The 23,822-nt window shown below is 37.5% G+C and overlaps 2 protein-coding genes across 2 annotated transcripts; one reads left to right on the plus strand and one right to left on the minus strand.

The window, feature by feature from the left end:
• Positions 1-1,213: 1,213 nt before the first annotated feature.
• On the minus strand, positions 1,214-20,675 carry Slc40a1 (solute carrier family 40 member 1). Its single transcript, XM_005324384.4, has 8 exons — positions 20,475-20,675; positions 19,897-19,964; positions 15,632-15,791; positions 13,232-13,347; positions 11,885-12,011; positions 5,879-6,124; positions 4,250-4,900; positions 1,214-2,785 (listed from the first exon to the last, which is right to left on the minus strand). Exons 1-8 carry the CDS (start codon positions 20,515-20,517, stop codon positions 2,472-2,474), a joined length of 1,725 nt encoding a protein of 574 aa, XP_005324441.1. The 5' UTR covers positions 20,518-20,675; the 3' UTR covers positions 1,214-2,471.
• Positions 20,516-23,822, plus strand: LOC144365724 (uncharacterized). The gene is made up of 3 exons (XM_078018475.1): positions 20,516-20,538; positions 20,675-21,279; positions 22,656-23,822. The coding sequence occupies exons 1-3, from the start codon at positions 20,516-20,518 to the stop codon at positions 22,688-22,690; spliced, it is 663 nt and encodes a 220-aa protein (XP_077874601.1). The 3' UTR covers positions 22,691-23,822.

Here is a 23,822-nt window from a genome sequence, read left to right on the forward strand (position 1 = left end):
AGAACAAGGGGCAGGCATATGTCTTTGAAAATGAAGATTACTCTCCTGTGTTTAATATTGCAAACAAAAAAGAGTATGCTGAAAGACCCAAATTAATAACCACGATGAGAACCCTGCATAGAACAAAAAGAAAATGAAAAAATAAAAATAAAAAAGAATCAAACTGCTTTTAAGAGGGAACTAATATGAGGGATACTTTTGAAAGTGTCATTGCATACTAAATAATATTTTCCTATTTCTGATTCACTTCTTTCCTTTGTTTTCTAATGGACCTGGTACATATTTGACTCCCTATTTAAAAGTACACCCAGAGGTAGTCCCCCATTCCCAGCACAGGAGCCACCTACCCCTGCCCTATTTCTAAGCCCTGGAGCAGTAGATAGCAAAGCCTCTCTGGACCAGCAGTGAGTTTTCTCCACTTCCCTTCTCTTCCTGCTCTGAGCAGTAGTCTACAAAAATTAAAGTAGCCACTATAAAAATTCCTATTGCCTTACCAACTCCATGCTCCTTCCTCTTACACAGGGCTTCTCCCTGTAGGCCCATAGTCTGGCAAAATGCTGACATTCAGAGCTGAAACCTTTTCTTGCTAATATGGTTCTATTCATGTTACAAAGTCACAGGCCTTTAGTTTCAGCTGTGAGAACTCAGGACAGACCTCCAAACCCAGCTCAACCCCTGTGGGAGGAAGCAGAGAGCCTGTTCAAGGTCACTGCAAAACCAAGCAGAGGCATCTACAGTCTGAGCGGATGCCATGATCAGATTAGTAGTCAACAGGGATTTGCCAAAAGTTTCCAAACTTCCAATTTTGGGGCAGGGTACGGGGGGGGGGGGGGAGGCAGAGAAATGTCTCTCTTCTCACTGGAGTATCAGACTCATTGCCTGGGTCCAACCTCTAGTAATATCATTTGACTTAGATTTCAAAACATGCTTCCACATGGCTTCTCTTATTTGATTCAATCAGGGAAGTTGTGTTTATAGAATCATCACTAATTTATATAAAGGGAAATGGAACTTGAGAGCTTAGTGTGACTTATTCAAGGTCAAAGAATGCATGATGGGCCCCATGTTTATTGCACTTTTCTCCAGGCCACCAAGAACTAGAGACGAGAATTATGAAACTGTAGCTCTTTATAAAGAAAAACACATTATCCAAAACAGATGTTCTGTAACAAAAGCAATAGTAAATGATTGGAGGACACAATTCAGTAAGAAATTAAGACTTATAAATGTTTTTATATAGAAATATTTTACAAAGATTTTACAACATAGTAAATCATGTCATACTGTAGAAAGATGAAGAAAAAGATTAAACCTCAAGAAAAAAAGAAAGTGCTCATAGCAACGTATTGCAGTCTCCATGAAAGTGCATAAAAGGTTAAGGCAAAGTACCATGTTGGTACAGGCATGCTGAGAACTGACTTGTAAAACAGTTTTTAAAAATACATACAAACATTTTTTTTCTCTATTCTTTTCATACATGTTTGAAAGGGAAACGCTTATGAACATTCTTGCTTGAGACAATGTAAATAGAACTTCTGGGCATAAAACAGTAAAAGTAAAAATATTCTGAATGTATAAAAAAGTAAATCAAATAATTTCTAAAATAAAACCTGTCTAAGTGAGGTCCCTCTTTCTACATGTAACTAACCAGGCTGAGGGCTTACTCTCTCATAGATAAGCGATGTCATTCATGATGGCGGTGTGAAATTAGGATCTCACCCTTTCAGCTTCTAGTTTCTATGGCTAACCTACTGACATATGTAAAGTCTTTGTCACTGCATTATAAATCTACTTTGCAGCTATGCTTCTACCTGCAGCTTACATGATAGTCATTTTATGAAAAGCTACCTATGCTTAATACAGTATTTTGCCCTGATAATAAAAAGACAAAGGTGCTCTCCAAAATTAAACCATTAAGCTTATTAGAAAATTCTAGTTAAGTATTAAGTTTTCAGTTTTCCACATACATTAAATCCCTTAAGACCAGAAGGATCAATAAGGATAATACTGGTTATCTTTATACTTGGAAAAGAGCTTGTTTTTAAACTATAACTGAGAAGTAAGATTTAAAAAATGTAATTTGGCCAGACTCAAACACGAGTGAATTTTAGGGAAAACTGATTTATCTGAATTCAAATCCAGAAAATAAATACCTCCCAAAGAATAACTTAATTCACATGATTAACTACTCTTTTTTTGTAAAATTCTATCTACTCATAAGAGGAGTTTTAGTATTATCTCCCCACACTTCAACTAGCTTTTTCTTTTTCAATTTTTCTCCATGTCTAAATGAAAGGGAAATGAACCAGCTCATTTTTGCTGACTTAGGTTTCTTAAATAGCTCTTAGACTTCAAGGTACAGCTGTGGTAAAGCCAGAGAGATACACCCAGGCATTTATTGGAATTCTGCGGTACAAAATAGCACATGTGCTCTATGCACTCTGGTAACAGGGATAGCAATGATAACTGTCTTACACAACAGATGCATTAGCTTGGTTTTCATCTGTAACTTCTTTTTCTTCAGGACCACAAACAAAGAGCTGGTTGCCCAGAGTTTTCTGGGCAAATCGGAAATACATAATGTGGCCCATTGCCACAAAGGAGACTGAAATCAATACGAGCAAGCCAAAAGCTTCAGGATTTGGAGCCAGGATGACCATGATGAAATGCAGAAGATCAAGAAGATAGTTCATGGAGTTCTGTACACCATTTATTATGCCTCTTTCAGATTCAATTACGTTTTCTTGCAGCAACTGTGTCACAGTTAAATCAAAGGACCAAAGACCTATATAACAAAAGATATTTTTAATGAATGAATTAATTTGTAGTAATACAGTTCCGATTTATAAATAAAATTCTGTGAACATGTGCAAAGTACACATTTTAGTCCTACTTTCTTTAAGTTGACTCATACATATAGTATTAATCATAGCCTTGACTTAAGGAATTTCTTCTCATTAATAAATATTGGTTTATTCATGGCTTCAAGAAATTATTTTTACAGCTATCAGACAAAAATAAATATAATCTTCAAGCTTCTTAATTCTGTTTGTCTGTGATTATTTGTACTACAAAAGTAAAACTCTGAAATAAATGACATAAACCTTATAAGTACCAGTATTTTTACAACTTAAAAGAACCTAAGACATTATCGTGGTTAAAGGGCAAGGAAACTTTAAACCATTGTTACATTTACTGCCATGTAACAATGGCAGTAATGGCCATGTAACATGGCCCTTACAATAAAGCTGTCTTGCTGGAATATTAATGTCTTTGATAAATTAATGAACTACTTTGTGTCACAAGATAAATATGGCTTCATTTCAAGAATAAATTCAGTTATTCATCAGCACTCTATTAATGATTACTTAAATTATACTCTGTAAAAAGTCTTTACATTATGTTTCCTTCCAGAGTTATAAAATCCATTTGTATGGCAAAGTATATAATAAATATTCATCAGGATTATTTTTAATCACTACCCTATCTTAAAAAACAAAACAAAACACTATCTTGGACTGGGGCTGTAGCTCAGTGGTAGAGCACTTGCCTAGCACATGTGAGGTATGGGGTTTAATCCTCAGCACTACATAAAAATAAATAAATAAATATAAATAAAGGTATTGTGTACATCTACAACTAAATTTAAAAAAGAAAACAGAGTATTTTTTATGCTATCCTAAAGAAATATTCTCTAAATTATAGTTCTTTTGGTAGACTTATAACAATATAAAAATTCTAAATTACTAGAAGATAGTATAATTATTATAGTAATATTTTTTAAAAATTAAATTACATTTAAAGAGTAATTCTTAAGGGTTGTGGGGGTGTAGTTCAGAGAAAAAACATTTGTTTTAGCATTCAGAAGGTCCTGATCTCCAGTACCAACAAAAAAATTAAAATAAAATAAAGAGTAATTCTTAGAGGCTACAAGTAGGACCTGTAGCTCAATGGCATAGCACTTTCCTAACACACACATGGTCCTCAGTTTAATCCTAGCACCAAAAAAATATATACATACTCTTTAAGAAAAACATTTTAAGTCCTGGACATGTGTTAAGTATGTATACATACATGCACACATACAAATATAACCTTTTAAACTATAAAATAAAAATTTCATGTTTAAAGACAGTTGATTTTGCTAAAATTAACACCCAGGAAATATTTCACATCTTTGGTGAATCTCTGTACCAACTTTCCAAAAATATACTTTGAATTCATTAACATATACAAAGAAACTTCTTACCGATTCTAGCAGCAATGACGCCTGCAAACAGCAGACTGACAGAGATAATGGGCACAGATCCCCCGCTCATCTCTTGGATAGTATTAGCAGTATCAGACCTGTTTGATGTGTGCATTTCAGTTGTAAAGATAGTTTCAGGTACTTTTGTAGTTGTGGACAATGGCTCTCCTTGCATGAACCTAGAACGGATATCTTCAAAGGGAGAAACAGACAAATCCAAGGGGCTCCCAGGCATAAACACGGAGATCACACACAAAATCAAACAGGAAAGCTGTGCCCATCCTGAGATCAGGCCAGTCCGAACCAGACCACATTTTCGACGTAGCCAAGTAAAAGCCACGGTTCCCATTATTCCAGTAATAGCTGATGCTCCCATCAAAATACTGAGGATGGAGCCACTCAGCCCCTGAGTGTAGGCGTACCCTGTAGTGATACAATCGAAGCCCAGAACAGTCATATAAAGAAAGGCAAGACCCATGCCAGCCAGAAACACAGGCTGGTTGTAGTAGGAGACCCATCCATCTCGGAAGGTGCGGAAGGGCTCAGCCATCTGGGAGGCACAGGTGGGCTCTTGCTCACATTCAAGCTCACGGATGTTGGGGTCTTTCTCACCCATTAGATGAGTTCCCTCCAGGGGTTTTGGCTCAGTATCTGTTAATAAAAAATATCATAATTTGGGGGGAGGGAATGAGGGGTAAAAAATTATCTTAGCATTTTGTTTCTTCTCTTATTCTCTTCCTGTGTGTTACCTTGATTACTGCATTAAAGTATATATTTTCTTTTACTAATAATCTAAGAATTCCAGCCATGTAACAATTTCCAATTACCATTTTTTTGTTAAATAAGGTAATATTGATCTCTTTTTTTTTAAGAGAGAGTGAGAGAGGAGAGAGAGAGAGAGAGGGAGAGAATTTTAAAATATTTATTTATTTACTTATTTTTACTTTTCGGTGGACACAACATCTTTGTTGGTATGTGGTGCTGAGGATCGAACCCGGGCCGCATGCATGCCAGGCGAATGCGCTACCACTTGCGCCACATCCCCAGCCCTTGATCTCTTTTTTCTTTCTCTCTTTCTTTTAGAAATTATACTCTCACCAAAGTAAATAGCAGGAAAATTTATTGGATAAAATATATTAAAAAACAAAACTTTCTGGGAAAATTCAGCATCTTATTTTCTAGGGCCCTGTTTAGATTCCATTTACCTGTAGCCCAACTTCCCCCTGCCCTTGGGAAATGCCCTTTACATCCTCACTCCCTTCCACTGACCGTGAACTCCTTCCAAAGGCCATGAACTCCTCTCGTCAATGACTCTAAGGAATTTTTTTTTCTCACTCTCTTCCCATTTCTATGCCTCCTTTTTGCCCAGCCACCCCTCAATTTATTGTCCCTCTGTGCCTACCGCTCACATAAAGAGACAGGGCTAGGGATCCTTCAGTTTCAAACCAGAGTTGTTCCCTGGAATCTTAAAAAAGTCTTATTTTGGCCTCATCTACCTAAGTCACATATTTAACCTCATTCAGGCCTTTACTGGGAATAAAATCTTATACAAGCCAAAATAGTTTTGATTTTCGCCAGCATTTAAAGTCTGAACATGAGAATAAAGGATGGTCATTGTGTTCATCTTACCTTTTTGTAAATTCAGCTGTTTCAATTCAGCTTCCTCTACTTTAAGAGCAGCTTTCACAGCTAGAGCAGGGGTTTTCTGGTAAACCTTCCAGAGCAGAAAGTACTCCACACACATAGATACCAAATTCCACCCAGAAATAAAACCACAGCCGATGACTGGGGAGCCGAATGTCATAATCTGGCCAACAGCCATGGGAGCCAAGATATTGGTCAGCTGGTCAATCCTTCGAATGGTGGCATTCATATCTATAGGAGCAGGTGGAAGAGGCGGGCAAGAGTTCAAACTCGTCAAAGAAATACTGGCCATTTACATGATATAGTGGTCAAAACCAAGAGCATAGATTTCTAAAATGCAAGTTTCTAAAAGCACTTTGTGAGCAAACTATTTGCTAGGAAAAGAGTTGTTTTTTTTTCACATTAAAATTGCCTCAAGAAATGTGGACCCCTTGGAATTGTAGAATTAGTCCAACATCAGCTTTTAAAATAAATCTAATAGTGACTATATTCATTTTTTCAACACATATTTATTAAATGCCTATCATAAGCTAGGCACCACTCTCAATACCATAAAGAAAACTAGTATTATCTTTACTAGTTTTCATGAAGTTTGCCTTCTCATAGGAAAAGAAAAACAATAAATAAATAAACACATACAAACATGGCACAAGTCAGATGTTCATTAAATACTGTAGTGAGAGGGCAGAAAAAGGTCATTGAGGGAAAAGTATTAAATAAGGCAAGGAAGGAATTGCTGAAAAAAGACTTAAAGGAAGCAAAAGAGTGAGCCATGAGATATCAGGGAAAAGAACATTCCAGACCCAGGGAAATACATGTCCTAGGACAGAAGGAGTCGGCCCAGAGTGTTAGTAATCTAGGAAAGAGTTCATCAGAGCTGGGGCAGGAGAGATGAGGTCAGAGGGTGAGGGGTGACAGATACGATCATGTACAGACCTATGGAAATTATATGGACTTTGACTTTTCCTTTGAGTCAGAGGCCCTTTGGAAGATTTTAAACATAGAGACATAATCTGACATATTTTTAAAGGTTTATTTTGGCACTGTGTTAGGCAAAGACTATAAATGAGAGAGGTGGTAGACAAGAGCAGAGGCAAGGCCCCATGTGGGAGATGATGGAGGGGTAGAGCAAGATGGTTAATAGTGAAAACGTGGGGAAAAGATACAGTGTATGCTCTAAAGGTAGAATCAGGAGAACTTGCTAACAGATTAGATATGCATTGTGAGAAAATGAGAGGAATCAAGGATAACGCAAAGTTTTGTTTTTTTCTGAGCTGCCATTGGCTGAGAAACAAGATTTCAGAGGAATAAAACCCAGTGTTTGCTTTTGGGGGGTGCTGATTTTGATAGGCCTACTAATATTCAAAAGGCCACATCAAGAGGCAGACAGTTAAATATATCAGGCTGGAGTCATAGGCAAGAAATATGAGCCATATTTGCAAGTCATCAGTTTGTTCTGACCATGTCTGGGCACACCCATGTGTAGAGAGCAGGAAGGTGAGAAGGAAATAGCAAAGAGGGAAAAAAAAAAAAAAACAAGCAAGCATGGTGTCTTAGAAGCCAATGGTGACAGTGTTGTAAAGTGGAGAGAGAAATTAAGTGCTGCTGATAGGGCAAGGAAGATGAGCACTCAGAGGAAACACTAGATTTGTCACAAGAAAAATATCAGGGACCTCAAACACAGTGGAGCAGGAAGGGCAAGTGCTTGATTACAGTTATGGTAAGAGACTAGTGCCAACTCCAGGAGACACCACTTTTATTATTATATTTTCAATGCATCTCATGCCCTGGAATTACAATGGGAATGCAAGATTCTGGAAAGCAAGATTCTGACCAAAGAAAGGAATTAGAAACAAGATGCTTTGATAAGTTTGCTGAAAATAGAAAGAAACAAATAAACTGGCAATGGAGGAAGTGTGGTAAAGACTGGCTTTTAAGAAGAAAATCAGAGCATGTTCAAGTGCTGAAATGATACAGTAGATGAGAAGGGAAGGAATCTGAATCTACTGCCTAAGTGGAAGAGCTGGTCTCAGATAGGGTCACAGATAATCCATCAATGGTAGCAAGAGTGGAGTCACCTACTTGGCTTCAGTTACAGGTAGGAAGGGAGAAATGATAACGGAAGCACGCCGGGGCTGTCTTCTCATTTCTTACATCGCATGGGCAAAATACAAAGCAAGATCATCAGTCAGTGTGAGAAAGGGGGAAAAGGTCGTGAATATGTGAGGATAAGGGAGAAAATTAGAACTAGTCCTCTAGGAAAATGGGAGAAGGAAGGGACCAGAGAAAATGGTGTGATCATCTAACAGCATGAAAGGATCGACTTCAATCCTCTGTTTAAGAACTTCAAGTGAGAACACTGAGCAAGGTCATGTGTTTTTCTCCAGTCATGTTCTAGTGTGGAGAGCTGAACTTAACCAGCTTCTTCCAGAATGAAAGGGACAGAAAGAGAGGAGCCAAGAGAATTGAGGGTCTACCCAGGAGGTGATCATACAATCATGAATGAATGACCTCAGAATTTAAACTGGGTCAGAAAGGCAGACAAGACAGAGGTCATGAACAGTGAAAAGAAAGTGGAATTAGTGACTTGTAAGCGCCAAGAGGTTGGAGGATTGTTGGGGGTGGGGTAGTGAAAGAGCAAACTACAAAGGTAAGAGTTGGTAATTCAAGATACAGATGCTTAAGATGGAGGTTATGGAAGGGAAGACCACAGGAATGCTTTGTCATGTCCAAGTAGAGAGCAAGATGAATAAAGAACAGGAGGTTAAGACAATCACCTGCTTTCTCATTCCTTATCTCAGAGAGCAGAGTGAAAATTAACAAGGTATCCTTTGGGTCACTGTGGAAAAAGCATCTGTGACTAAGAACATTAACAGAAAATTGCCTTTATTCCTTCTTTAGTTCTTTCTGGTCTCTAATTAGTTTCTGATTAGTCCTATGAGTATATAACACTTACATGATAACAGGAGAACTTTGGCATACTTCACCTTTCACTTGAAAGGCAAAGGCAGCATTCATTAATCTCACTCATGACAGTTTTTGCAGAGGCTTCACTATCTTCCACCTGCCCCCACTAGCAAGTTTCGGATGCATATGCCAACAGAGAAGTGTGGGATTGACCCAAATGACTCAATGAGCTGAACCCAAAATACCAGTAACTGAAGAAAATATATGGTTGGATCTTAAAGCTCCATTACAGCAACAAGCAAATTATTTTGGTTTAAATTATGTTACTCTTTTCACTACCTCTGTTCCCCATGTTCCAGGAGCATCCCATTATTACTAATTCCTATCTTTTACATGATACTTAGGCAATCAATAATGCTTAGGGATCAGAACATATGTAGTGATAAAAACAGCTTTTGTTTTTCTGAAGCTAAGTAAATTAAATAACAATTTAAATAAAATGAAGACCTAATCATTTCATTGGTAATCGCCTAGAAAAAGAATTCATTTTCTAAATGCACAAACCTATGCTCTTTACAGAATTATATTTATTCTTATACAAACATAAATATATGTGCTCATTTGGTTCCAATTTAGTTGTTTTGTAGTACAGCTGTGGCACAGAACATGCCATTATAATGAAAATAACTATTTAAATTATAAATTAAATTATTATAAAGGCTATATTACATCTCATAGAAGAATATTTTTTAAGAAAGAATTTGCTAAGCAAATAGCTTAAGTGATGTCTATCTCATGATGTCTATCTCATATACGAAATCACATGCATTCACATATAGTATTTACCTGACAGCCATACCTAATCCAAGCTAATCAGCACATGTTCCTTTATGGTTGGTAAGGAAAACCTCAGAAGATATTAATAAAGAGAAATCCACAAGGGAACAGGGAAGAAAATAAGGCAATGGATGGAGTAAAATGTCTGGGAAAAGGAGTGAATTTCAAACAGGTTAGATAGACTGCTTGGCACAAGAGAATGTTTTAATCAAACTCTAAATCGAGTACCTGGTAAGTACCTTAGTTAACAGATATGCGTGTGAAAAACAACACCCCTTCTGTAGCTTTCTAAACTAGATGGTTTCTCCTATTCTTTACCTTTGATGATACAACTTGCACACAGGTAAAGCCTCCCAGCCCAGTGCCGGATCTTTGCCAACAACTTCAAAACTTAGGCTGTATTTTCATATACACATAAATTATTCCTGATTGGAGCAGGTGTATCCATGTAGACACAGCCTCACAGGATCAAGCAGCAGCTACAGTCCCCAAAGCACTCCACCTTCTCCCATCTCTGTTCTATTTTTCTTTTACCCACCTCCTTTTTCTCTGTTCTCCTTTAAGTCTGCCTAATAAGAAACTCCTGAAGGCTAGAAAATAGACTGTTTGGCCTAGATTCTTCAACCCTGCAATAGTCATATATATAAAGAGGGACAGATGAGAAATTGCCAGTCATATTTTTGTCTTTGTTCTGGAACATCACTTCCTAGTGAGAAAGACCCACATAACTTTGTGAAATTTTTTTTGTTTTTGTTTTTCATGTATATGTAGTAGGACGAGTTAAAGATGCTGAGTCACTTTCTCTTTAACAGACTTTAGTTTCTTTAATACAATTCAGAGAGTCAAAATTAGTTAAGAAATTCAGATAGGCCAAAAAAAAAAATCATTTACAAGGCGACCTTCTCCCAAAATATACTCTAAAAATAAATGGGATTTTAAAAATATCTTGAATTTTATAATATGGAACATATTTTACATGCTTAAAGAACATGTGAAAAAGAGAAAAAAATAAAGGGCCTAGCCTTATCTTCTAGGTCAATGTGATAAAAAGAGATGAGAAACTATTCCCTTTTATGAGTCATCACAGAAAGAAAAGTCAAGGAGAATTCCCTGCTGTGCAGACTCATTCTTACTACACTTGTCCTAGTGTGCAGGTACCATCTTCTGAAATCACTGTGCTTTTCTATCTAGATTATAATATTGTTACCACAAAGTGATGATTTGAGCAAATTCTTCTTCTAGACCTCCACAGACCTTGTTCTCTTTCAGTCACCACATCCTTTTTTTCCCCCTTATTTTTAATCACAAGGTCCCATCAAACAAAGCTGCTTGCTAATCCCGGCACATAATCTTGCCTTCTGTGTTCTGAAAAAAGCCACTTAAGTCATCAGGAATGGCTTTCTTGTCTGTCAGGATGGTTAGGCAATGTGTTTGTGATACTTATTATCTTAATGACCAGCAGAGTTGATTCAGCTGATCTAACTAGTAGGCAGGTGTACCCTTCTTCCTCTACCATGTGTAATTATCAATTCAATCTGTGTCTGTTTTGTATGGGAGGAAGAAAGAGAATATTAAGTAAGGAAGGCATTCCAAGCCCAGGCAATGTTGTTGTGAGAGGACACACTGCTTTGTGAGTACTCCATGACCTTTATTTAGCCACTTGTATGTTTCCAATGGAATAGGACTGTCAGGTCTTAAAAAGTGTGTTCTGTCCAATATTGTTTCACTTTTTGACAGCAGCCCCATTACATCCTACATAATGTAATGAAAGTTACAGATTGCAACTTTAAAATAGAAGAAACTGACTTCTAGAGTCTCTCCTACAACTAAGTTGTTTCCGTTTCATGTGGAGAAAAATAATATCCGTGATCTGATCCTTACTACCAGTGATAACATTCACAGATATGACTGGTAAAAATAACATGTCAAATTCTCATTGTTATATATATTAAATATTGGAAACAGTTCACCAAATTTAAAAAGAAAAAGAAAAAGTTCAAGAAAGATTTTCCATTTACCGGGTTTGCAAAGAATAAAAGAGTAGTTAACTATCCTCTAAATTACCTCCATAACAGATAAATCTAAGCAGTAAGATTTGACAATAAAGTTAAAAGCAACTACACCTTCAATTTATTATCTTAAAACATACACAGAACAATAACAAAAAGGATTCTAGTCTTATTTATTTCCACCGATTTAAAGTGAATCCTAATATGCCCATTTGATTAAAAAAGAAAATCAAATTACCTGCTAATTTGCTTCTGTCTTCTCCTGCAACAACAACAATCCAGTCCCTTTGAATTGTGATTGCAGTAGCAGTACTGGCCAAATTTGCAATATTTGCAATAGTTATAATCAGGATGTAGCAGGAAGTCTAAGGAATTACAAGGAAAAATGGAGGTAAAATGTCAGTTTATTACACTAATGCCTACCTCACCCACCATACATGGTAATTTAAAATTTTCTGACAAAATAATACATTTTTGTTTTAGTTTCATTTATAAGAAATTTTATTTTGTGTGCATGAAACAATTAAATACCAGTGGTCAAGTTAAAGAGTACACTGTCCTAATCTATAATCATCTGTAATATGTATAATGTAAAAAATATAATAGTCACATGAACATTATGTGACTTAGCTATTAAGAGAATGGTGACAAAGTTATTAGAAAATGGTAACAGTTTTCCCTCAAACATCTCCACCAAAAAGATGCTGAAGGGGAATTGAAAAGACCTATATTTAATTGTCAGAGTTCTGAAACTTTATAGCTGAATGATAATGGATAATGAACCAAACTTATTTTGTCTTAGTTTTGTCACTGACAAAATGAAGGGAATATACTTGAAGATTTCTAATGTCCTGCCTGGCTTTGAAACTCTATCCTATCAGTCCAAATAAATACAGGAAGTTTCAATAGTGACACCAAGTTCATTGTTATCCACCATATCCCATTCCTCTCACTTTTTTCCATCAAGCTACCATGAAATCATTGTGTGTGAACTTATATAGATGATATCTCCAAATAGAAATCACAATTATTATTGGAGGGACACAAATAGGATTGATTAATATGTTCATATGGATAACATTTCTTATCTAATACAAATAATGTACACAGTAAGATAGAATAAAACTGAAAACTGAATTATATTAAAAACTAATAGGATGTAATTTGAATTCAAACAATACTTAGTATCTATTATGGGCAAAACAACACTAAATCAAAAGGGGACATTACAGTAGACATGGGATGAATATTAAAAAGTCAAATTTGCAACAAAAAAGGACACTCCCTGACTTTGAAGCATTTTTTATCTTCATCACTAACAGATATCTAATACTCTGACATCAAGAATCTCATTGAGCCAGGTGTGGTGACACACGTCTATAATCCCAGAGGCTTGGGAGGCTAAGACAGGAAGATTGTGAGTACTAAGCCAGCCTCAGCAAAATCAAGGCACTAAGCAGCTCAGTGAGACCCTGTCTCTAAATAAAACAGAAAATAGAGCTGGGGATGTGGCTCCATGGTCAAATGCCCCCAAGTTCAATTCCCAGTACCAAAAAAAAAAAAAAGAATCCCATTGAGAACTTACAAGGACCCATCCATGGTACATGGTCAGAAGTTCCTTTTTGTGTAAGAAAACCATCATCAGGATAATGCCACACAGGATGACTGAAACATTCTGTACTATCAGTGAAGTCTGGGCCACTGTACAGAGGAAGAAAGAGAGTTTTCACTGCAGCACCATGTTTTCATCAGGCTGTTTTTATCCACACATCAACGATCCACTACATTAATGCATATGCCTATTTACTATATGACAAAAGGAAAAGTTTCCAAACAAAATTCTGCCTCAACTATCCCAATTTAACCCAGAAGATCACAGACCAGTGAAATATGCAAACAAAAAGTACCCACATTTTTTTTCTGTTGAAGTCATTTACAATATATTTTCATTTTATTTATTGAAAGCTTACTGTAATAAACAGAACTATTATATAGATAAGATCCATCTCTCTGTCCTTTATTGCTTAAGCTGAAACAAGAACATGTAGGAGATTATAAAGAAGGAGGTCTAGTATGTTCAAGGCTAGGGTTCAATCCCCTGCACTGAAAAAAAAAAAAGAGGTCAAGAGAAGTTATAAAATCTATGATCCACAGTCTTCTACATGGCAGGGTTACCCTGGTAAGGTGAGATGCACAAATAGGAAAAAAATACAAAAATTTGCCAAGAATAAAGCATCAATGAGTTTTTTTGACGTAGTAATGCTATCTGCCACTGCTGTGAAATTCTAGGCTCCACCTTCCATCCCACACACACAAAAAATGTCAACCCTCTTAGAATGAGGCATTTATGTAGACAAGGTGCTGGAGAAAGGCAGGTAAAGACATCTTGTAGTCTCTTTTCAGCAATTCACTGGGTAGATGATCCAACAAGGATATTTAAGGTCTCTTATGCCTATGTCTAGAAGGTGAGGATGGTTATATATGTCTTCCTTACTTTAAAGGATCATAATGATGCTCAAATAAAATATTTATGACAGCACTTTGAAATATCTAAGGTGTAATTATAGTTGCTCTTATTTGGAACAATAAAGCTCATCCTGGCTTGTAAGGTCATATCAAAGAGTCAAAACAAAACAACTACTCTCTGAACAGGGCCTGAAAAAAAATTCCAACATGTAAGTCATTCATTCATTCATTGCACAGGATTAAATATCACCTGAATGAGATTCTTAGCTTCTAGGACCTGACAGACCAGAAGAAAGATATGTGAACAGGTAATTATAACCATGTGAGTCCAAAAGCAGAGGTACAAACAAAGCCTCATGAGAGCACAGAGAAAAAAAAATGATGATTAAACCAAGAGACGTTAGGGGAAATTTTCTATGAAGGGTGATAAATGAGTTGATTATATAAAATAAGTGGGAGACTATGATCCCACCACAGTCTTCTTCATCCAACTCAATATCCTTTCCCAACCTATGATTGCAATGTCCAACATTTAAAAGGTTAAAGGGTTCTATGTATAATAAGATTCTATTTTGTATGCAAAATCATGTAAATAACTAGGATTTTTTTTAGGATACAGAATTGTTTTTCTATATGTGTTCTGGTCTACATATTCTCAAAACAGGAAAATTTTCATCTTGACCATTTTACTAGTAGCGTCAAGTCCCACAATTTGATAATCCTGTTACATGTATAGGTATCTAGGAGTAGTCACCCTGAACTGAAAGAAACTAATGATACCTCAATCATTCCCTAGACATGAAGAAGGTCTAAGAAAGATATGGCCTGGACCAGGCATTATCAACTAAGCAATTCAAGAAAATTTTACCTGAATGATAATCTTCATTGCCTTTATATTCTAAATAACTAAATTGCTCAGTCATTTTTTCTCTTTCTTGCATAAAACAAAATTAGTCTAATTCCCTATAATAAAGTCAATATATCATTATTTCTTCTTTTTCCCTAAAAAATTATAATTATACGCTTCATTATCCAGACTCAGCTTTTCTCCCTTGAATCAATATTTAGTTTTCAATTCCCTTACACAAACCTTTAGATGAAACACAGTGAACCAGAGGACAGATGCTAAAGCTGTCCCAGGAACATCACACTAAAGGGACTTCAGTTCACATTGTGGTTAGGAAGGAAGCCAGAATTAAGCAAATTTTAATGTTTAACATGTTTACCAGAAAGTAACTACAGTGTTAATCATTAACATCTGAAATTTATGAACTGCCAAAAAGACAAAAAAAAAAAAAACCAACAAACTCTTGGGTCAACAATGCTGGCATCTCAGTTTTAGGCAGGAGCCCCAGGACCCTGACTCCAGAAGTGCCACGCTGAACCCCTATCCCTAGGTGTGGCATGTACTCAGTGGATTAATAACAATGATTTCTCTCTTAGTTTGTTGTTTACTTTCTTACAGAAGCTCAGAGCTGATCCCATAGGCACTGGGGCTTAATTGTGTAAGGACACTCACCTTTAAGTCTGGCGTTCTTATCCACCCAGTCACCAATGATGGCTCCCAGGACCAAAACAGATCCTGCCACCACCAGCCCGTAGACTGCAGTCAAGAGGAGGCTATTTCCATAGAGCTCCACCAGAAACACAGACACGGCAAAGTGCCACATCCGATCTCCCTTGAAGAGGAGAAAATGTTGTGATCAAATATTTTTGGTTTCTAATTCATTGTATTCAGGGAGTTGTTTTCTTATCAAAAGGTCAATTTTCTGGCTACAGCACAAGACTTCAAAGTCAATGATTATTCTATGGATTAAATATTGGTCAGATGTTAAAACTGTACACCCTGATACAATGGAAAATATTCCTGCACAGTTACTAAGTAAATTCAAAACAGCATGATACTAATAAAACATTCTTATTCCAGAAAAATGAGATTTCCAGACTAAGATGACACAGAAACTGTTCTCTGTGTGCATGTGACTTTCCTATTTTGATTTGAGAGGCAATAAAGTAGTTTGCTGTGGAACCAGACTAAATTACACTACAGTTCATAAACACTGACATACACTGAATGTTAAGAAAAAGTGATGGGCTGGGGTTGTGGCTCAGTGGTAGAGTGCTCTCCTAGCATGTATAAGGCCCTGGATTAGATCCTCAGCACCACATAAAAATAAATAAATAAAGGTATTGTGTCCATCTACAACTAAAAAATATTTTTTAAAAAAAAAGAAAAAAAGAAAAAGTTAGTTCCCCAATTTGTAAAATGATAGGAATGGACTATGTGATCTCTGATGACTCTTTACCTCTAACATTTTAAAACAGCCCTATTTCAGAATCATAAAACTGTCAAGCAATCAGAAAGATAAAATCAGTAAGAGCAAATTCTGGCACACATAAACAAAGATGTCCACATAAATGTGTAAATAGTCATTTTAACATTTTAATACAGATGGGGAAAAAACAATATTTTTTTTATACAGGTTCAGAGTACATAGGAAATTCTGGAATTTGTTGCTACAAAATGTGGCATAAGTTTAATAGAAACTTGCAAACCAGGCAGATTAACATATAAGAAATCTTTGAGGAACTTTATTATGAGAATTTAACTCCACACCTGACTTCCAGGGTTCACAGAAAGAAGGACAATATTCTATCATGACCTATTCCACAAAATCACTTCAGGATACTAAATTCCCAGGTTGAGCTTCTTACAGATTTGACCCTATGTAAAAGTAGTTACACTCCTAGACATTTCCAAAGTCTGTCAGCAATCTCATGATAAATTTCATGTACTGGAAGCAAATTATTATATTTGTTTATTTTAAAATAATTAAAATTATTTTAAAAATTTAATAAATCCAAGGCAACAATCTTAAACATTCAAAACTTAGGCTGATATGGGCTAGAAATCAATTACAATAAATTTCACTGTAGACCAGTAGATCTCAACTGGGGGTGAGTTTACTCTCCAGGGATGATCTGTGAATGTCCAGAATTATTCTGGTTGTTACAACTGCAGGAAGATAGAGGGGGAATACCACTGACATCTACAATGCATAAGACAGTCCTCCACAAGAAAGAATTTTCTGATCTAAACATCAATAGAGCAGAGATAGAAAAACTGTGGTGTAAAAGATCATAAACAAATTTTGAGCCACAGCTCAAAATTAAATTAAGATTAGGACCTCGGAGGGGATGAAGTGGAAATTGCTCTAGTTACCCCAATTTCCAAAGGGTTTAGTTTTTAAGAAGCAACAGATTATACACTCACAAAAACCCTTAACTGGGTAAAGTCTAAATAAACACTGACCAAGGACCCACCCATTCCCTTCTTCCCTCAAGCTTACCTATTCATCCTGTGCTTCCATTTTCTGCCCTCCCACTTGTTCTCATCATACTTTGATGATTTGTTTATATATCTATCTGCTCCAATGGATCAGAGAATAAATTACTGTGGTCATTAAGCCACTTATTAAATATGTATGGGGCAGCTACTATGTACCCCACGCTACTGCAGTCACTGCAGCTTCAACAGTGCACAAAAATAACAGTCATGCTTTCATGTGGCTCACATTCCAATGAGCAGACACCAAAGACAAATCGAGCACAGGTCAGATGGTGGTAAATGCTCTGAGGAAAAATAACATAGAATGGGGCCGGAAGCTGGCATTTTATATGAAATAGAGAAACTTCTGTGAATCTTCTGAGAGCCTGTGAGCCAAAGTGAGACTTACAGGAAGTGAGGACTGGAAAAATGGAGATACACTAGGGTATAAATGGAGACAGTGCATAATGACATGATATGACATGATCAACTGGCTCCTCTCTTTCGCTGTCTTACTCTGCTATTTTTTCATAATTACTTTTTTTAAAACCCATACTTAATCATAAAATCCTTTTTAAAAAGTCTGCTTCTTATACTATTTTGTACTCTGAACAGCACAGAACAAAATGTATTGACCCATAGGCATACAACAATGAAATAGGAAATAAAAAAAACATTCAATCCCACATAAATCTAACTTGAAGGAACCTATGATCAATGTGTAGGAAATCATGATTTGGAAGAGTTGGCAGGGGAAATGGATAGATATGCATACACATATGCATAATCATATGCATTTTGTTGTAATAACATCAGACAGTGTGCCACACAAGAGATAAAGCACAAAAAGTGAATTACTTAGCATTAATGTTCCTCTTTTGCACTCCTTTGTAGTGAGAAGTTAAATTCACTAAACATTACATGTTTGTAGCTGATTTTTTTAATCCAACTTTCTCACAAGAACTCCCTTTGCTCAACTTACTATAAGGTTGGGACAAGCATCTGCCACCTTTCATGTGAAGTTTTTTTAAAAAAATCCCAACAAGAAACTCTCCTGGAAGAACCACAGCTTTGTTAATGTTTTTGGCAAATCTGACATCTAATCTATCAACCAAAGGTCACATAAACCTTAAATTTAATCAGTATTTGGAAATGAGGCACTTTGTTTCTCTAGGAGTTAGGTCCAGATCAGAAGCTAAGAATTTCAAACATTATTTCCATTACCTTTATTGCTTTCTTAAAATACTTAATAGTTATTGAATTAAATTGGTAAACTATTAGTTCAGATATACTGAGGTTTATTTCACTAGGTTTCTACTTAGACTCACTGGCTACTGGAATTGAAACAAACTCACACCAATTCTACTTTGTTTACATGAATTTGCAGAGTCATCCCTGCATAAGTATCTGGAAAGATAGGAGCTTGCTTTTCCAAGTCATCTATGAACTGCAATTTCCTAGAGGGCCAATAACCTATCTTAATAACTTCCCAAGGGCATAGGGTATAGATTTCCTCATATAATGGTTTCCATTCCTGTCCTAAAGATGATCCAAGAGAAGTTTTCAATTTAAAAATAAATTAACATTAAAATTTTACTTTCAAAATTCTTGTTCTTTATGAGGCATGTACAGAATATATCCAGGTTTATAGCTTTTAAACCATGCAAATAATTGTTAAGTTTTTAAAGATTCTAATGATCAATCATTAAACACAATTCCAAAAATCTTCTGAGATCATTCTTTTGGGGAGCAGGGATACGGGGAGTGATGAAGGAACCCAGGTCAACAGAAACACTGGGATTTCTTCCAAAACCACATAGGAAGTCAGAGGGAAAACTGTAAATCAACTGCTGATTTTCACTGGAGATGGGTGCTTTTTGGAACAGCTTGCAGTGCCAACATGAAATGTAACCACAGATTGTTATCTTTAATGACCAGAATTTTTGTCACTCAGGTATTTAATCTTGGGGTAATGTAATTTAAGATTCTATGATTAGCATAAGTCAGTTGTTCCACCATTCCACTATATTTTCATAGCACTATATGCTGGAACTACATTTTAACAAAAGGAAAAAAACAGAATATCTTTAAAATGTGAAAGAACAGAAGGTGTATGAGACATCTTTCCATTCTTCATAGCAGATACTACCATTTATCAAGCCTAGTAGTGCAATATACAATATATCAATAATGTAAGTATTCCATACCTGTTAATCCTGTCTTTGGATAGCCGACAATCCACATGAAATATGACAATAATTAAATAGCATTTACTAACATCCATGGGAAATACCTTAGATGAAAACAACTTTTTAATTAAAACACAGGTCTTTGAAAGATTTATTTCCTTAGCTGCATGACTAAACTGGACATGGACTTAATACAACAGGCTGGAATGAAAGTAAACAAGAAACTGTGCAACTATATTATAAGAATCACTATACATTCTTACTTACCCAAGTAGAGAGAGAATGACCAAGGTAAAGGAGGAATTTTGCTGAGGTCAAGTAATTTGCTAAGGATCCTGCAAATAGACACAAGAGAGAATACAAAAAGCATACTTTGTCACTCGAATGAGCTTAGGTAAAAGGCATACCTGTTTTATTCAAACATGATATTGAAACTACTTTATGAGACAAACCAGGTACATTTATCAAATCGCCTACTAACTGATGCATTTAGTTTAGTTAATACTATTCACTTAAGTTCAGCACGACCTGTTGGTCAACAACTGCCTATCTTCACAGTTAGTGAAGAAACTCTTGTTTCAACATTCTTTAACTTCATTTTTTTTTTTAAAGCAAGGCAATCCAAACTGCCCAGCCTACTCCACCTCTGCCAGTGTGCAAGTCCCATTTCTCACACGCTGAATTTGCCTTCTCATTTAACCCCCATCAAAATAGAAATCAAAGATGCTTTTACAAAGCACTTTGATTAACAACGAAGCCACATTCTTCCAAAACCTGAGCGGGTGTTGCTGCCTCCAAAGTCCCACCTGAGTTTCCACCATATTCACTTGGTCAACACAACTCACCACAGCATCCTTCCCGGCGGTTTTGATCTCTTGCCCTGGTCATGACACCAGGTCCTCTCCTCCTGCTGGGTCTTTAACTGCTCCAGCTGCTGCTGCTGCTCTTGGTGAGGTGCTTAACAGGAGTGCGAGGAACTGAAGATAGCACCGGTAAAAACACAACAGCCTTGTCCAAAAAGACCCTAACGACTACTGTAGCAAAGAACAAAAGAAAAACTGTCCGGGGGTCTTCGTTTAACCTTCTTTCCAAACTTAGCTAACACTGTAGCTGAAGTTGGAAAGGCAAAGCCTTATGGAACCGGGTGGGAGGCTCGACAGGCCGTGAAGACCCTGAGCCAGCTCCAGCCACTGCCGCCACCGCCGCCGCCGCAGGCCGGGCTCCGCACTTATACGGAGCAGGGGGCGGAGCTCCCTCGCCGCTCTCAGGGCCGCCTCCTCCCCTTCAGGGACCCCGGGGCGTCTCCGCGGCCGAGGCTGAGCTCCCGCCAACCCCGTGAGCCGCGCCGCCCTCCACGTCCTTCCCGAGAGTCGCCCACAGGGGCGCAAGTGTCCAGCTGGCCAGAAACCACCTGCGCAGCCTGCGGGGACCTCCGCTTCGGCCGGCTCCACTCGCCAGGTTTTCCCCCTCTCTGGGAAGCCGCGAGAAGGGCATCCGGGTGGCCGTGGGAGTGGGAACGGAACGCAGGTGCCTGGACACGGCGGGGGCGGCGTGGAGACGTTTTGCCCCAGACCAAGAGGCAAGTGCTGGAGAGACGGGCTCCGCGCACTAGCGACCTGGCCATCCAGGGGAAGGGAAGGCCGCCAGCAGGTCATTGCACAAAGCTAAGCTCAAGCTGGAGGGGGCAGGGAGGTTCTGTTTAATTATTTTTAAGAAAATAAATTGTAATAGAGGTATCTAAATAAATATAACCCTTGTCACAGAAGTCCCCTTCCTGGCCTTCCCATTCCGGCCCCTGGCGGCAGAGAATGTTTTTCCTTCCTAGGACAGCCTAGCGAGGCTTCCCTCAAAACAGCAGAATCAAAGGGCAGGAAGGGGGCTCAAAGATCAGAGTCCAGCCTTCTTCAGAGGCGAAAGAGAGGCCTGGAAAGGTGAAGTACTGCAGAGAGGGGCGGACCTACCCCCAGCTCAGATCCGGTCTGAAGACAAATCCAGGAGGCAGCAGCCCTAACAAGTCCTTCACCATCCTCTCTTCTCCTCCTGCACTCTCTCACCCTGCCACTCTTCTCCTCTTCTCCTCCAAATATCCCAGCATCGGACAGGCAGTTACCAGGAATACTGGTTATCCCAGTTAAGTCCTTGGGTATATGTCCGGGTCTTGATAAAGTCTTTCGTTGACCTCCTGGAGGGGCAGATGAATGACTATAAAGAACACCAGGTGTAAGCCTCTGTTGACCTCGGTTTGCTCCAGCTGTGTGAAAACCCCTAGGGCATAAACCCCTTTTACCAGCCTGTTGATTACCTTACCTTTATCAGTCTTGCCAAAACCCCAGGAGTGATCTTAAACATTGAAACTCCTACCAGATTTCACACTTGGAACACCAGCAGACGGGCTGACTAACACCTAGAAGTGAAGGGAACCACTCATAAATATATGTCCTGTATCAAGACGCGAAATCAGAAGCCCCAAAGGTCTAAGGGCGGGGTGCAGCTGGATTCAGTTGGGATGTGGTCTGGAGGCTAGAGATAGGGGATTTACAGTTTACTGCTATTAACAGCTTTTTCCCTCTTGGAGCCTTCTGTTTCCTTTCTTTTACACACTTTCAAGTTCTCTCCCTTCACTTGCCTGCTGAAGTTAGAGAGTAAATCATGTATCCATATGCCCTTGAGAAGTAAACCAAAGTACATCCAGATGAGGAACTTAGGAAAGAGAAAACTGGTAAAGTCGTTCTGGTTATGCCGATTTTATATTAGAAATGAATTTGTTGATAGGTCCTCAAGTAAGGCACAAAGGATAATGATACTTTTTGCACATTTGCCACAGATGCCTCCATAACAAGAACCCCCAAGTACTTTACATTAATTATTGCATGCCATAAGGAGTGTTGTACTATACCCAACTTTCAGCGGGTTAAAAAATTTTTATTTACCATCAACATTGTCTGAGAAGTATTTGTGGAAATAGAAGCTGAGTCAGTATGAACTTCAAAATGTAATGTGGAATTTCTGTTCTCCATTATCACTAGAAAATCCCCAGAGGACAAAGCTGAGAGAATGGTGAAAAGAACATACAGGAGACTACTATGAAGCAAGTAGGAAGGCTACTTCAGGAAGAGATCTGCAACATCAAAACCAGTGAGGTGTGAATAATCAAATGTATTAGTCGGGGCTCATGAAATGAAAAAGAGTTGAAATGAAAATGGAATAAAACCTCTCAAAATACATGCAAAACGCAAAATGACAGAAATTTCCCGTACTTGGCTGGAGATTACAAAGCACTGCATAAATCACAAGACCCTACTGACTCTTCCTCCTTCTAAAGAAACATTTGACTAATTGAATATTAAGATTTCTTCCAAAAGTAATTTGTATTTTTCCTACAACATAAAATACACAACTTTCCTGTCGATGTAATCATAACTAAGAAAGCCGTGCAAGCCTGAAGTATTTTCAAAAAGAAAAAAAAATGCCTGAAAGTCCATTTTACAATTTGTTTTCAACATTTTCAAAAGTTTGTGAACAGGCTAACCAACCTTTTAAAAGTTCAGCTAGAATCAAATGTATATTCTAGTTTAAAATTACTAAAAAGTATTTATGGTTGGGAAATAAAGGGGTTTCATTATTTTATTTTTAAGTTGCATTTTCACTTACCCTACTCGACCCTCAGTTTCCTCTGCTGTATCTGATGTTCTTACCAGGACAAAGGCAGAATAAAAAATAATCACTACTCCACTGCTCTGAAGAAGAAAAAAAAAGTAATAGGGTTATCACCAAATATTACAGGAAAAGCATAGCTCCAAGACAGAGCTTCTATTGGGTGTGGAATTTTTTACCCTAACTTAAAAACTATACAGCCACATTTCTATTTAAAAGCCATTCTTGATGTTATGGGCAAAATTCTGGAACTATTTGGCATTTCTATAACCTAAGACTGACTGGACCCTTGAGAAATTCAAATTCAGATGCCTTCTATAAGTTACAGGCATCTAATTGTAGGTTATTCCCAGGAAAGTGTCTGTCCTCCTAGGTCTTCATGTTGTTTGAATATTGCAAATAGATTTGACCTTGAAAAGTTTTTCGTGAATACTGAGCACACTCTCCTCTCATGGGTTCTCTACACACATTCATTCTCATTCTTTCTCTCACTCTGGTGTTCTCTCTCTCTCTCTCTCATACACACACACACACACACA

This window comes from Ictidomys tridecemlineatus, chromosome 7 (genome assembly GCF_052094955.1).
Source record: "Ictidomys tridecemlineatus isolate mIctTri1 chromosome 7, mIctTri1.hap1, whole genome shotgun sequence".
Taxonomy (NCBI): domain Eukaryota; kingdom Metazoa; phylum Chordata; class Mammalia; order Rodentia; family Sciuridae; genus Ictidomys; species Ictidomys tridecemlineatus.